Raw genomic sequence first — 14,075 nt, 5'->3', positions numbered from 1 at the left:
TCTTAAAGCAACCTCTGTGATATCACCATATTTTTAAAGATAAAATTAAACTGTCCAATGAATGCTTTAATAGTAGTTTTTAAATGTGCCCATATTGTTATATAGAGGTCAATGATGAATTGCTCTCCGTTTTGTTGAGAACAGGGGGAAATTAAATAAAGCTGTTGTAGAAGAGGTTTTTGTTAGGGGGAAAAAAATCTTCCTTGACTTGATTGTCAGTGAGAGTACATTAATTAGCAAGGAGGTTGTGCGATACCTTCCTCTAGTATTTTTAAAGGTGAAAGTATTTTCACTACAGAAACTGTAACTTGATGCATGGGCTTTAGAGGAAGGACACATTATTTAATCAGCTACATCAAAGTGGCATTTAAGATTTTGGGAAGAAAGACTGTCACGTGAGATGGACAAGAGAGAAGACTGACCAATGCAGAGACCACATCAAGCTACTAAGAGTTGGAGTCAACCTGCTGTGTAGTAATACCTCCTATTGTCACGTGCCCCCAGTAGGCATAACAGATAGGCGCCCCCTTTCTTACCTCACACATACTGCTCCCAAAGGGCTGTCCAAAGGGAACTCGGCAGTGTGGGTTCTCTTTCCACTTTTGCTGCTAACCAGTGCTGTGACTTTATGTTACATAGCCTCTCTTAACTTCTTTTACTTTCTTTAAGATTGTGGAATAAAAATAAGTTGTTCTGAGGGCCGTTCCAGCCAGAGGTTTTATAACAGATCTTTTAAATTGTTCTGTTGTTGTTGTTAACAGGATGATCCTATATTACTCTTTTAAATTGATCCCCCCAGAAGCATCAAACTGTAGCACCTACTGTCATTATCATAGGCCTCCTTTAGATAAAAGGCTTCCCTTAGATAAACAGATTACTACATGATTTGTTTAACTAATGCGGAAAGTTGCTTAAAGGTGTATGTCTGTGAGTGTGAGAGGGAGAGAGAGAAGAATAGGCTTTGTTGTTAATTTGACCATGAAATAATAGACTAGGATAGGTAAATGCAGTGATTGCAAATTAAGCAAAAAGCTTTTGGAGATGTTAAAGAACCAGGGTTCCCTGAGAAAATATCTGTGCTCACTTCCTGTTCCTAACATATCTTTGTCTTAATTTCAAGATTACTTTTTTTGTCAGGGTTTTAATATGAAAAGGGTTTTCAGGTTTTGTTTTGTTTTTGTTTCTCTGAAGGAAATTAAATACAGTCAATATGTGTGTTGATTTTGCTTGCTGGATGGCTTTTTTTGTTTGTTTAATCAACTTTTAGAAGTTATATATACATATGAATATATTTCAATTAATAATGTTTACATATAGAATCATTTCATGTTACATAGAATATTTTTTATCCACTGTCACCTGAACAACATATCGAAGATTGGTGGCGGGGGGAAACACAGTCTTAGCACTATTGTAGTAACTTACAGGGAGAATAGCAAGTGCTTATTAAAGATACTTCCCATCACAAGCAGACAGTAAATCTATTAAGAGTTTCTGAATTTGTTTGCTTTTGTGGTGGGGTCTGAATAGCCTACTTCTGTTAAATATAAACTATTTTCCACTGAAATAAGTAGCCATTTTATATTTATTTGATGAATATCTTTGTCAACTCTTTTAGCCATTTGTGAGGAAGTTTATTGGTTTGGAAACTGAAAATATAGGATGCTTTCAGTTTTCATTAGTTAATAGCCTGTTTCAAAAAGAATAAGAGAAATTGTTGTTCCTAAGACCTATTTTTGTACTTGCAGGGAAAAAAAATCTCTTACTTAGTTTCCAATCCAGATTTCAGGAGCATTTGGCCAGGAGGATACTTTTGTCAGTTTTTATGAGATATGTTGCACTTATTCATGTAGACATTTTTTCCACTTATTACACATTGATTTTCTTCATATCTTCAATCTTTCATTTCTAAAACTATATGTTTCAGTTGATAAAATTAGCCTTTAATGTTTCTATGAAGGGAATTGTTATACTTAGTGCTAAGATTTTTCAGGAATTTCCCTTTTAAAGATTTAACTGAGCTATAGAAATATAAAATGAGAAAGTGGTACTATTTTGCTTATATTTCAATTAGTATTTGTGCACTTTCCCCAAATCATCTATCTGCCTTTAGAAGATCCTTTAGCTAGATCACATCTAGTAGGCTATGTAAAAGTAATGTTTTGAGAATGCTTAACATTGTATGAAGTAATACTGTTGACAATTTTTCAGAAAAGCTTTGCCCATTTTATTCATTGTGTATTTCTCCCATGAAAATGTGAGAAATCTGGATATCATGATTAATATTGAACAGTTTAATATATCTTGATTTTATTAATATCAGAGACAATAATATTTAAAGTAGGTGTATAAATCAAACTTGGGAGGAAAAGATAAACCAGTTTAGTTCTGTTCTAAATACGAGTTCTTTCATGTTCTCTAGTAGATGCATCTTTAGAATGTGGTTTCGTGTAACAAGGTGTATGTGTGTGCGCGTGCGTGTGTGTGTACACACACACACGTATATATAACTGTCATAAATACTGATATAATGGTGCAAATTTTAACTTGAATCAGAATGTATTAGGATTATGATTAGTAGAATTAGTCAAAATCATTTGAATAAAATAGGAATTCGGTTTTTAAATAAATGGCATATACTTAATCAGTTAGAGGACATTTTCCATAGCACATGGTCTGTTCCTCATTTATATTGTCTCTGCTACTGTAAGTTGTGGAAGGACAGTGGTACTTCGTCTCTATGTCTCAGTGTTTTGCCAGTGCTTACCATGGTGTTTGTCAGACAGTGAGCAGTATTTGATGAATGGTTGAATTTATAATGAATTTCCTTTAGAGTCTTAAAAATGTACTCTCCACCTCAAATGTGAGGTTACATTTTGCTCTTCTTAGTATTATGTAAGGTTAGAATAATATTGTATGAAAGATTCAGCGTTAAGAGTGTGAGGTGGACTGAAGTAGGGCCATTCTTATGAAGAGTTCTGTGTGTATCGCAGAATGTTTAGAGGAGGGCACTCATCCACATTTCATGGAAATGTAATTGTTAATATTGCCGTGAATAAGTAGCTTTCCTGGGTTACATGTCAAGATAGTGGCAGCTGGGAGTAAAGCCCTTAGTCTCTACTAATTTCTGGCCTGGTGCCCAACCCCACTGTTCAAACATGGCAACTTGTGTGCATGTTTTTCTTTCTCTTCTTATCAGCACCTCAGAACAACCTGTATGCTCGAACACCACAGGATCAGGTGCTTACTGAAATATTTCACTTCTTGTCTATGAAAAATGGGCATGGATACTGTGATACTGTTGGGTATTTTCTTTTTTTCTTTATAGATGGCTACATATATATTTTAACAACTTGATGAGCACATACTGAATTGTATTTAATCATTGTTGAATGGGTTTGTTACAGTACTTACAGAGTTCTGGTTATGTATAGATTTTTAAAAAATTTTTTATTGTATTTCTTTCTATTACCATTTATCCCCCTAGTAGCCTGCCCCCCCCACCCCCAGCCCCGCCATCGCCGCACTGTTGTCCACGTGCATGAGTCCTTTTTCCTTTTCACTTGGTCCTTCCACCCCCTAATAATTCCTTGCCTCTAGATGGTTTTTTAAGATTTAATTTTTAGGTTTATAAAAATAGTTTTGGAATAATGTTTTCTCATTATTCAAAAGTTCTCTCCCACTTTTTTTTTTTTTTCCTGTAAAAGCAACAGAGAAAGTATAAGGTTGTTTTTACTCGAACTGCCTTCTTCATTTGGGGTCAGTGTAGTTTTATGTTGAAGTTATTATTTTGTGAGATTGAGGAAAGACAATCTGCCCTCAGTTATAACTCTAGCTGCTACTCTGGCAATGTTGCTTAGTTAGTAAAATAAAGAATGGATAGCTTTTATTTAATTTAAATGAAAGTATTAATTTTCCCCCAAAGGCTAAGGCTTGGCTTGATTTTGTTTTTCAACAGTACTTTAAAAGAGTGTTTGTTCAATAGATAAAAATCTGTGCATGTGATTTTGTTTATGAAATATCTGGAGTCACTTACTACCCTTGATCTCTTAACCTCAAGAGGACTGCATGGTTATTAGTAACTACTAATATTCATGTCAGCGGTGCTCAGGGCGCCCTGCCATAGGAATAATTTACTCTGGAGAACAGTTAGACTTGAAATTGTGCTTTAAAAAGGAATGACACAACATGACTTCAAAGTAGTCCGCACTTCGCATGGCAGATACTATTTACAGTACGAGAGTGTGGTTTCAACGGAAGCATAGGGACCTGTTAGCTCTTTCTCTCTCCATTTAATATTCAAATGAGCACGGTCACCGGATGTTCACAGAAATGATTTCTTCGCGGAGCTCCTGGTGTCAGGTTCTGCCTCTGCAAGCCCTTCGTGTCCCCTCCTATTTTGAACGAGGTGGTGAGCTTTGGCCGATTCTGAACCCGAGCTGCCCCTCTCCCCTGTGGGTCTGGTTTGCGCTGATGTCACCACCAAGCTGTTGTATTGCAGCCTCTCGGCCTCAGGGTACCTCCCCCTGAAACCACTCGCCGCTCAGAGAGGAGGCAAGGAGTCAAAGGAAAGATGACTGCGAAGTTAAGTCACGGGAGGGCGTAGCAGCGAAGGGCTGGAGAGCTGCGCGTCCGGAGCGCTCGGCGGGCGAAGGGACGGAGCAGATGTTGCCTAAACAGAGAGGGCATTTCTGGAAGCGCCCTGGCTTGGGAGGATACCTGCCCTGCCGGGACCGGACTGCCTTGAGGAGCTGGGGACAGCGCAGGAGGTCCCTGCTGGAGTTCCTTTTCTGCCTCCTCCGCCTCCACCTCTGCCTCTCTCCAGCTGTAGCTAAAATGAAAGACAAACTGCGGCCACAGTTGGTCAGTTTCAAAGGATAGAGTAGTCTCGGTTTTCAGCTTGAATGTGAATGACGCTGCCTGTGCCTTAGAGGAAACCCGGAGCTCTTCTTTGCTGCAATTGCCTCAGGTGGAATAAGCCTTCTTAAGGAAGATCAGATAAGACTCTGGAAAATGGCTTTTTTTTTTTTTAAAGAGAGTTTATAGAACACCATGCTTTCTAAACTGTTTACTTTAAACAGTTGCTGGATTGTACTGGCCTGGCTGTCCAAAAGTCGATCTTGTTTTTTCCTTTGGGTAGTTCTGACTAGCCTCAAAGAAGCTTAATATGGGAAGAAAAACTGCCGGTTGAATTCAGATTATTTATAGCTACTCCCCCAAAAAAGTAATAGAAAATTTTAACTTTTTTACAGCATTAGACTTATTTTCCTCAGATGATTTGTTCTGTGCCTTGATCTGAACAATACACGGTCCCTGTGTGTGTCTTTTTAGTTTCTAAGGACGGTTTATTTATAGAGGAGATGAATTTTTGCAAGCCATCTCTAAGTGGATTACAATTAACCAGAGCTCTGCCTAAATTAACATTCAGCCTGTTAAAATGTTTGTTCATTTGGGAATTTTAATCTGGAAATCTCAGATGCAAAATTAGACTAAAAAGGGAAATGGATTGACAATGGAATGTTCTGATTGTTTGAGCCACTGTTAAGTGTGTGTTTGCGTGTGTGTGTGTGTTTTCTGTGTTTTGGAGTATGTGAAAGGGAGCTTTGGGGTGGGGAAGGGGGAGGAAGGAGATTTCTGCTCTGTGTTCTTGATGCACTTTACTTTTTTAGAATCACTCTAAAAGCTGCCAGCTGAAAGGATAGTTGCATTTAGACTGACGCACTGATGATGACCTTGAACACCTCATCTATTACAACATGTATTATTTGAGCGTGTGTCTTTATGCTAAAGACACTTTATAGTTCTGTTTGGAAGTATACTTTCTTGAAAGATGCTTTGCCTTATTTCTTATTTTCTGTTTCAAAAGCTGCAATATTTGCTTTAACTTTCTACAAAATGGGGAAGCCACTCAGCAGACCAGACTGTTTACGTCAGAACCCCCCATGTGTAGGGAAGGGTGAAGAAGAGGAGGACCTAAATATTGAAGACTGTTATGTCCCACAGCGGTCGATCTATGATACTGTTAGACTAAATGAACAGATAGACTCTGGTTCGAAAGGTAGCCTGTCTTCCAGGCATTTTGCAGATCGGACCTTACCCTACAGTCACAGGACACTGGATGTTAGTTCTTTATGCTCCAATGGTGCCCTTGCTTCTTCCAGTGGGTTTGAGCTGAGAGGTCGTGAAGCTCACACACTAGATGAAAAGATGATCTTTGATGCCCTCAAACTAAATAGTGACATCATTCGAACCACAGGATTACCCAAGGCCAAATCTCATGCGGAAAAGAAAGAGCATAGACGGTCATGGCGAATGTTTGTCCCAGCCAATTTTATGGATTACGTAAACAAAAGCGAAAGCTCCTTCGTGGAACCTACTGATATGTCAGATGCTGTTACCAAGGCCAGCAAGTGCAGGTGGGGGACTAATTCTCTCACGTCCGAGGAGGACGACTCTGGTTTATGTAGCCCTCCAGCAGAGAGGGAAGGAAAACAGGGCATCTTAACTGGAGACCAGTCACGAGTTACAAACTTGTCTTCTGCGGAAGATGTTCATATAACAGAACAACATACGCCATTTTTTTCTGTCAGTTCCATCACTGAACAGAAAATCCCGTTGCTGTCATGTAGAAGTGCCCACCCTGATGAAAACTTCAAAATGATTTTACATGGTGTTTCTCCACTAGAGGAAACAAATGGTGTAAGTGGCCAGAGGGAAATCCCTGGTGAAAATGCCTGCCTGCAGAATGATTTGAAAGAGAGCACTGTTCAGTACGACCCATTAATTATGCCAAGAGATGGAGAAAAGGAGTGCATTTCTAACAGCGGAGAAGAAGGGAAAACATGTGGACCAGGAGAATTCCCAATCACAGCACAAAGTAGGGAATTTATGGAAGATTCTCCTGAGGATTTAGGGCTCTCTCACTTAGATCTGGGGGGAGATGACATAATAGATTGTGGTAGCAGAAGGTTAGAAGAAAATGTGACACTGTTAACACCATGCAATTCAGAAGAATCCAACATAGCATCTGAAGAGGAAGTGGAGACACCTCTCCCTGCCCAGGAGCTGGAAGTGATCCATGTGACGTGCTCCCCGAAATTTGTAGCAGTGAGAAAGAAAGCAGCTCCCAGAAAAACGAGGGCCCAGGCAGGAGTGTTGGACACAGTCTGTAATGGCTTTCAGTCAGTTCAGGTAACTAATGCAAACCTGAAACCCTGCAATGCCAAAAGTTTGTGCTTCTGTTCTCAAGTGGTCACTAGTGTTTCTAATAATGATCAAATCCAGTCTTTTATTTAGGGGGCGGGGGGCGGGTTGACTAGTATCCTGTGAGATGCCAGATATTGATAAGTTGATCATTACAACAAACTAATTAGGGACTAGTTTGGGGAATGATTGTTCCCAGCTGTTGAGAGCCCTGCTATTGATTGTGCAGATGGAGGCTGTTTGCCGTCACTTAGAATGCCTCCACTGTGAATTTATGGTAACATTCAGCTTTTACACAAATTGTGGTTTAAGACACTGCCATTTAAGGGCAGCTACATTGGATTTATTAAGCTTGAACAGGCTTAGTCATAAAGGTACAAACACAATATTATATTGTTGTGGTCTGCTAAGTACTCTGTTCAAATAAAGGACATTTTAAAATGTGCTGAAAGTTTTCTCTCAGTAGCTCTGGGTGTGGAAATAAAGTTACATTGTGCTGTATTTTGCAGCCTTGATAGCTCCTAAGTTTTTGTGAGTGGTAAATGAGGTAAGAAAGTGAAGGGCGCAGCCTCGTAATAAGTAGAGGTTGTTTGTCAGGCCTGTAATTTTTTTCCTCCCACTTAGACTGAAGTTCAGCTATTTTGGTACTTTTACTAAGCTCTTCTGGTAAACTTTGCCTCAGAGGTAATTTTATTTTATTTTAAGCTTCTCTGTGTTTGTGTGCTTATGATTAGGGGGAAAGTCTTTCTTGATAAGGGCTGTGTTACCACAGAGAGATAAGGAATTTGGACAATATCAGAAAAGTTCCTCTTCTCAGTCCATGAAATAACTGCTTTAGTTAGCGATGCCCTTTCCTCGAGCATGCTTTAAATGGCACGCTAGTTTAAAAGCTTGGCAAAGTACTTTTTTTATGTAAAGTATCATGCTGTTTATTTGTAGAAAGTAATGAAGCTCTTAGGAGCATATAGATTTCTTTAGTAATCTTTTTTAACCCATAGTATATTTTTGTAGCACTGCAGAAAATAACCACAGACTCACCTAGATCTGCTCTGATATGCAACTCTAAAATTAATTTCTTTAAAACCAAGGTACAAGGTAAAGGCAATTCACCCCAACATTTTATTAGGGTTCCCCCCCCCACCCCGCCCCTGAAAATTCTCTAAGAGGGAGATTGGAACTTTTCCATGAATCCTTATATACCAGACAAGTTCTTGGGCTTCAGAATGTAGCAGCGTCTGCTCACCCCGCAACACCCTGGCCTTTTTCGTTTTCTTTTTTTGTGAGTAGTGAAACATATCTATTCGTTCCTAGAAGCAGTAACTTAGAAAGTGGTATAGAAAAGACATAGAATCATAACACAGCAGCAAATTCTATTTTTACCACCTTGTCTCAACTTTCTATTGTCTTATTAAGTAAATTAATGCCTTTTAAAAAGTTATGAAAACTTCTTTTTTTCTTAGTGATTTGGGGAATTCTTATCATTTCTTTGGTTATGTGTAGTTGACTTTTTATATATGGTTTTATTATGTGGAAATAATTCTCCAGTGTGAAATTATCTATATAGGAGGGGACTTCTGGAGGAAATGATCATGTATTTGTTTGCTCTTCCTTAATTTACTCATTCATACAACAACATGGGAGTATCCTGCTTTTTGGGCTTTAAGCCAGCAGTCTTGAGAGTGTGTGTCTTGCAGCCTCTGCATCTTTCAGAAGCTTACTTCCCACGCTGTGCCTGAATTTTACCTTAAGTACTGTTTTGATATTTGCTTTTGTTATGTTTTCATATATTCTGTTTAATTGTTCACTTGCTTGGACTATTGTCGTATTTATGTAGTGCCCTACTGTTTAATGACTCAGAGCCCCAAACCTTGTCTTACCTCAATATCTTAGCTGAAACTTTCCCTCCAAGCTAAATTAACTTATTTTCTTGATGGCATCCTTCAGTCCCTGTATTAAAACCATTTGTGTTATTTTTGAAAGTGTTGATCTACCCCTAGTATTGTTTGTGAAGGGGTTGATGTCATTCCCTTAACAAATAATACATAAATATTAGGGGCCAAGACATAAATATTATTTTTCTCTACTGATGTTCATTTGGCAAATCATTATCAAGTACATATTGCATGCTAGGTACTGTGGTAGGTCCCCGGCAAGGAACTCTTTTTAAGGAAAACAGAAATTTCTGCTTTCATGGAACTTGCATTTTGCTCTAACACATTAGATCTTTTGACAGTTACAGGCAATTGGGGACCATAAGTTGGATGGGATGAAGAATCGGGGAGGGGCCTGGAAGGCGGCTGACAGCGAAGGCAGAGCTGCTGTGCCGGAGATGGGTGTGATCAGACCTGCGGGCAGGTCTGTGTGCCTCTTGCCAGCCCATTGGCATCCTGATAGGCACTGAGGGGGCTAGATGTATAGGGGTCCATACTGCTGCAGTGCCGGCCTATATTGTTTTTCTTTTTCCTATCCCTGTATTTTGGCCCCTCTGGCAAGCCATAGGTTCGCATCATGGCTCACCTCACCATCTTGTGAGTAATTCTCACATCCAATTTGAGTCTCCAACTTTAATGCTGATTAACAACAGCAGGCATTTTGAGGACAGCCTCTAAGAGTCCTTGTCCCGTAGTAACTGGGCTTAGCTTCGCCCATCTTATCAATTTGTTCCTTAGCATTTTTCATTCATTTTTATACTATAGGTATACTGGAGCGACAGGAAATTTCTAGTGCTATGATAATGAAACACTAAAGAGAGGACACATAATACTATTTTCTTGTTTCTATAGGTAATCTGATTAAATGCACTTAGACTATTACTCTTTAATATTCCTGAACAGTTCTGATAATAAGTACTATGAGTTTATACTTAGTTTACTTTCTGATTAATATTAATAAGGTTGCTATGACATAAATAGGCCACAAAATTACCTTTATCTCTAATAATTGGTATCTGATCGTTGAATAAATATTTATATTTGGCAGTGCTTATTAGATAATGTACTTCATATGATTATTGCTCTTCCAACTTCAGGCCTTCCAAAAAGAAGAGATCGAACCCTTGCTGGTCAAACAGCAAGATGTGAACCGGCGGGGCCAGGCCCTCATTCAGAGCGCTGCGGGCAGCACCAGCGCCCAGTGCTTGGAGCAGGACCTGGACGATGTCAATGCAAGGTGGAAGACTCTCAATAAAAAGGTGATTTTCTCATCCCCTTCACTGTCTTTTCTGTATGGTATCATTCACTAGCATTTGTTGTAGGAATCGTATTTACAGGAGCAGACTTCCCTAATGTGCCCACTTTTTTATATTGCCGGAAACGGGATGGCCCACACTCAGAGGCCTGCGGAGCTCATTAGGGAGTGTTGATGAAGGGAGCCACCGGGATGAAACAGGGCCTCTCCCTGTCATTATCTTGACTGTGATAGATGCACAATAGTGCAGGTGCGGTGGCAGGTGACCCACAGCACTGTCCTGTGTTGAGAGACCACAGACCTCTGACGTACAGTAGCTACTTAGCGCCGGCAAATCATTGCCCTGTAGGGGTCTGCGCTCACTGCTGTTAAGAGTATACTTACTTTCAAAAGAACCTGGAAATCTCACTTTTTATGTGAAATCTTCTAATTTTCAAACGTCAGCAACAAATTTCACACTGCATAATAGGTCACACTATACAGGTGAAAAGAAAGCAACTATGCCTGTCAGCCCTGGACTAAGGGTTTGTCACCCTCAGTATAAACTATTCACTCCAAATATTATTTTACATGTAAGATCTAGATCCCATGCTTTAAAAAAAAATCCATGAGGGAAAACACTAGAAAATAATGCTCTAATATCTTAAGGATATAATGTGGACATGCAACGGCAGGTCTTCACGGGGCGTAAATTATCAGAAAATTGGTATTGGATGACAGTGCCTATCTGGTGGTAGTGGTTATTGTTTGTATACACCTTTTCACTGTATTGACATCTTAAGCATTGTCAGGTCTCAGACCCACATTTATCATTCTTTAAAGTCTGATTAATATTGTAGTGCTCTTTGAAAACAATTGGAATGCAGTGTCAGGTGAAACGATATTCCATAGTGTTTAAAATACCTTGCCAACTACTTTCTTTGTCCAACAGAAAAAGATCTATGAGAAGGGCAATAGGGCATTGTACGACACAGAGACTCCATTTACTAGAAGACAAAGAAAGCCCCTGGTCTGTTAGAAAAGGACTCAGAGCTGGTTGCTAGCAGGATTCAAGTGGATACTTCATAGTTATTTTGCCTAGCAAATCATAATTCTGATTCCCTCTGTTACAGTAGGTATTTTTTTTTATCTTAGTCATTTTATCATTATCCCCAATATTCATCAGCAGGGTATAAAGAAATGAATCCCAGGGATAATGATAAAAAATGACTAATTCATTGTTTCTTTCAGTAACCTTAAACTATTTGAATCATTCACTGCTAATCATAAAGGCATTGGATATTTCCAAAATCTCAAAGATTTTTGTCTTTTACATTGGCTGTTTATGACAGTAACCTAATCTTCTTGGCTTACTTGCTAAAGTTTGATGCCTTTCTACCCCTGCCCTGTCCACAGTAAATGCTTTGGGTAGATTTTAAATGAAAAGAAAATGTGTGATCAAATGGGTGAAAGAAACACAGAACCTGGTGGCCGGTGGGCAAATTTCATTGTTTTAAGCAAGTTAATAAGTTGGGAAAACTGAAACTTGGCAGGTGGCTCAGAGAGCAGCCCAGCTGCAGGAGGCCCTGTTGCACTGTGGGAGGTTCCAGGATGCCCTGGAGTCCCTGCTCAGCTGGATGGTGGACACGGAGGAGCTCGTGGCCAATCAGAAGCCACCATCGGCCGAGTTCAAAGTGGTGAAGGCCCAGATACAGGAGCAAAAGGTAAGTTAGTGATGCTTTTGTATTGTGTTTCATGATCCATAGTAATGAGAGTAAAAATTTAGCATGTGACTCTCTTTATTTATGTAAATAGGATATCCTAGTTAATTGGTTATCGATGCTCTATACGTTATTTTGTTGACCATTTAACAAATATTTATGGAACCAGGTGCCGTGGATCAGGCATTGTTCCAGGTGCTAGAGATACATCACCAAATAACAGAGATAAGAGTTCCTCACTGAGTTTGCATTTTTGTGGGAAAGGAGGAACATGGAGAGAGAAACAATAAAGTAAATAAGTACACTGTGATAAGTGAGCAGTGATAACTAAGGCAGGGGTACCAGATAAAAATTAGACTGTGGTAGCAAGAATAAGGGACAGGAGGTGCTCGAGTGGAGGGCTGTGTGTGTGCAATTTTAAATAGAGTAGTCACGGAAGCTCTCACGCACTGAAATGGTGACTTAGGACAGAAATATCACTGTTCCCTTATGTATTAGGTTGATCCCTATGAAACTGCCTTTTGAGTAGATTAAATATGGGCCGTTTCAACCTGTACTAAAGAGGAAAATATTTTATTTGTATATGCAAAGGAATGTGCTGTTGTGTCTTTTGACACTTAGTAAGGACCAATTTGGAAAGGCACACTTGTTAGAGGGATGATAGCTACTCAGGACCACACGTACAGGTTTTGGGCTCCTGATGGTGGTGGTCAGATAGGAAGCATTTAATGGTATTTTCAGTGCTTATTTGTCAGCCATGACGTGAAAGAACATATGGGAGGGTCCTAGACCACAGCCCATTGCTAAGTTTTCTCTTGGGTGAAACCTCAAAAAGAAGGGAATGGATTAAGAGGCTTAATTTGATTTTGGTATTCAGCACTTTGACAACTTTAGTATATTGGGAAATTAACCTATTAGAAATAGATTTAGAGGTAAAAATTAAAGAAACACCACAGGAAACACATTGCTTTTGTGCGATTTTTGAATAATGTATATAATATGTAGTAAAATAATATATAATGTCATAATATTTAAAATGTTATATTTATATATAATATGATATTATATGTAATAATATAACTCCTGCCAGTCACAATTTAATTTAAACCTTTGTAATTCTCCCAGAGTTATTGAACTATGCTTAGCCAACAAAACCTATTTTCTGGTTTTGCTTTCTTCATTGGTAGATGCTTTTCTATTAAAAAATGGATATTTATCAAAAGTAATCTACCTAATTAGTTCTTTACTGCCTAAACCACTTAGTACACTTCGATTTCATAATGACTCTAATCTGTGTCAAGAGAGTTTATGTTTCTTATTCCTAAACACGTTCCTCTACCTAGTACTTCGGTAGTCTTACTCTTAAAATTAAAGTGAGTCAATACTCTTTTAGTTTGTTTAGTATAGTTCTAAAACAGTTTGTCCATTTCTTTACTCCTTAACTCTCAGTCTGGATCAGATGAAGGAAACAGTGAAGTAGTTAGTATTTTATACCCTGTGCCTTCCTCATTGCTGTTAGTCAACACAGTGCTTGTGCATAGATAGCACTTGCTCATGGAATATTTGATTAGCTAAGAGCAAAGGAATCCTGAGCTCCAGTTACCTGTATCAAACATTCCATTGCAGCCTTCTCAACATGTTTACTTAGAATTGACTTGATTGTTTTCTGCTGTTAAATCCTAAAATACTTGTCTTATTTAGCCAGCTTTGGAGATTTCTCACATGTTCCATCCTCTGTTCCTTTTGGGAGTAATATTTAAAGCTCTTCTTTTAGTATTTATGCACATGAAGGATTTTAGGAGCTGGCCCCATCTAGTAAAAAGAGCCAAGAGCCAATAATTTTTGCCTCACTAGCTTGTGAACTTGGTCCGTCTCAACTTCCCTGTTTGTACTGGATTGTTTAACATTAGAAATGGTTTTGAAAACAGGAATTATTTATAATAATCTCTTTTGTCTTAATGGTACAGATCATTGTTCAATGTTTAG

The 14,075-nt window shown here is 38.8% G+C and overlaps 1 protein-coding gene across 18 annotated transcripts in view; it reads left to right on the top strand.

The window, feature by feature from the left end:
• The window catches only part of DST (dystonin), a 427,647-nt gene that overhangs the window by 343,145 nt on the left and 70,427 nt on the right, over nt 1–14,075 (top strand). For all 18 annotated transcript variants that reach the window (XM_054569508.1, XM_054569506.1, XM_054569525.1 and 15 more), the window contains 2 exons: nt 10,232–10,393; nt 11,922–12,092. In XM_054569508.1, coding sequence (XP_054425483.1) covers nt 10,232–10,393; nt 11,922–12,092 — 333 coding nt within the window. The remainder of the gene's footprint in view (nt 1–10,231; nt 10,394–11,921; nt 12,093–14,075) is intronic.

The sequence above is a fragment of the Pteronotus mesoamericanus genome, unplaced genomic scaffold (genome assembly GCF_021234165.1).
Source record: "Pteronotus mesoamericanus isolate MK-2021 breed Mesoamerican mustached bat unplaced genomic scaffold, CSHL_Meso_final contig_20, whole genome shotgun sequence".
NCBI classification, from domain to species: Eukaryota; Metazoa; Chordata; class Mammalia; order Chiroptera; family Mormoopidae; genus Pteronotus; species Pteronotus mesoamericanus.
The sequence above is the reverse complement of the archived record's forward strand: the minus strand, read 5'-3'. Positions and strand labels throughout refer to the sequence as shown.